Source organism: Sinocyclocheilus rhinocerous, unplaced genomic scaffold (assembly GCF_001515625.1).
Source record: "Sinocyclocheilus rhinocerous isolate Xijiao unplaced genomic scaffold, SAMN03320098_v1.1 scaffold1053, whole genome shotgun sequence".
Classification (NCBI taxonomy): Eukaryota; Metazoa; Chordata; class Actinopteri; order Cypriniformes; family Cyprinidae; genus Sinocyclocheilus; species Sinocyclocheilus rhinocerous.
This window is the reverse complement of record NW_015638958.1, coordinates 1,251,676-1,253,349: the sequence shown is the minus strand read 5'-3', so window position 1 is coordinate 1,253,349 and position 1,674 is coordinate 1,251,676. Positions and strand designations below refer to the sequence as shown.

The window sequence follows — 1,674 nt, the reverse complement described above, 5'->3', positions numbered from 1 at the left end:
TATATTATTTTATGTGTGGGCGTGTGTGTGTAATTTTTTTTTCTGAGGGTTCAGCAGTAATCTCTTTCAAATGGTATAAAACAAGTCTCCTAAAATGTTTTAGTATAAATGGCATTGTTTCCATGTAGCTTTATTGACATGAAGGGTTTGACAGGCTGTGTTGTGATATTAGGACTGTATATTGCTAGAATATGACCTAATTGACTATGATAGCTCAGTTTAAAAATAAACCTTCCAGTGACCCAGAACTGTAAAGAAAATCTATCTACTATATGTAGATAATGAGAGTCTCTCTCTCTTTCTCTCTCTCTCTGGCAAGACATAAAATGGAGTTTGATGAAACATTTATTAGGTGCATATGAAGTTGTAGCATGCATACTAAAGCACATAAGCAGATGTACCACTGATATATTGTACATAGCGTAAACGGCACAGAAAAGTGCTTATATTTAGTCTCTGTCTGTGATAGTGCTTTAAAAAGAAATCAATCATGCCAGTATAATTCAGGTCAGTGTTTTAAATTGCCTTTGCATGACCAAATCTTTTGTTGTTGGATTTTGAAGACATTATGTGCCTTCACATGTGTGTTCACAGCCTGAGTTTGGTCAGGAAGCCACCGAGGAGCCAATGGGAGAAGGTCTCATGGACCCTGAGGGACAGACATATGATGACACTCAGCGGGTAAGAACATCAGCGCTCACAGGAGCACACAACTCTACCTGACACACACATCAGTGGCCACAAGTCCAAGTCGAGTTTCAGATCCCATTTTTAATAGTTTTCTGGGTAACACTTTAGTACAGGGACCAATTCTCACTATTAACTAGTTACTTATGAGCATGCCTATTAATAACATATTGTTTATTAGTTAGTACTTATAAAGCACATATTCTGCATGACCATATTCTACATTCCTAATCCTACCCAATACCTAAACTTAACAACTACCTTACTAACTATTAATAAGCAGCAAATTAGGAGTTTATTGAGTCAAAATTTTTAGTTAATGGTTTGTTAATAGTGAGAATTGGACCTTAAAGGGGTCCTATTATGCTCTTTTACAATGTCTTGAATTTGTATTGGGGGTGTACTAGAACATGCTCTCATGCTTGGTGGTTCGAAAAAACCCATTATTTTTTACATCATTTACATTATTACAATACCTTTCTCCCCAGTCTGGCACAAACGGCTCGATTAGTTCCGGGTTTGATGAACACCCGCCTTCCGAAAAACGAAATGTGATGTGATTGGTTAGCTGTCTCAGTGCGTTGTGATTGGCGAACAGCTTAGACGGTGTTTCAGTACTGCCACGCCCCTTGCCAAAGCAGCAAGTTCCGTCTGCTCCGGTATAGTTAAGGATGGCGTCAATATTGCCATATCAATTTGAGCCGGATTCAGACCCAGAGAATATTGAACAAGAGGATCGCGCAGAACCTTTGCACGCACGGATATTGCAAGACATATTACAGTGGTAACGTTATTGTATTTTTTTTTGGCTAAATCACGTTTTAGATAGGATGTCAACAACCGCTTAAAAATAACTGCATTTACTATGTACAGATAAGTGCAACGGTAATATGTATTATGTTTATTGTTCTTTAATTCTAACATTATAACATGAATTGCAGTGAAACTGGTATACAGTTGAATTTATTTGTACCATAGTCCAGTGTT

The 1,674-nt window shown here is 37.5% G+C and overlaps 1 protein-coding gene across 2 annotated transcripts in view; it reads left to right on the top strand.

Annotated features, from left to right (window-relative positions):
• LOC107750355 (beta-synuclein-like) overlaps positions 1–1,674 on the top strand; it is a 15,702-nt gene that overhangs the window by 8,789 nt on the left and 5,239 nt on the right. For both annotated transcript variants that reach the window (XR_001641133.1, XM_016565707.1), the window contains exon 5: positions 595–681. Coding sequence is in view for 1 of the 2 variants with exons in the window: in XM_016565707.1 (XP_016421193.1) it covers positions 595–681 (87 nt within the window). In the remaining variant the exon portion in view is untranslated. The remainder of the gene's footprint in view (positions 1–594; positions 682–1,674) is intronic.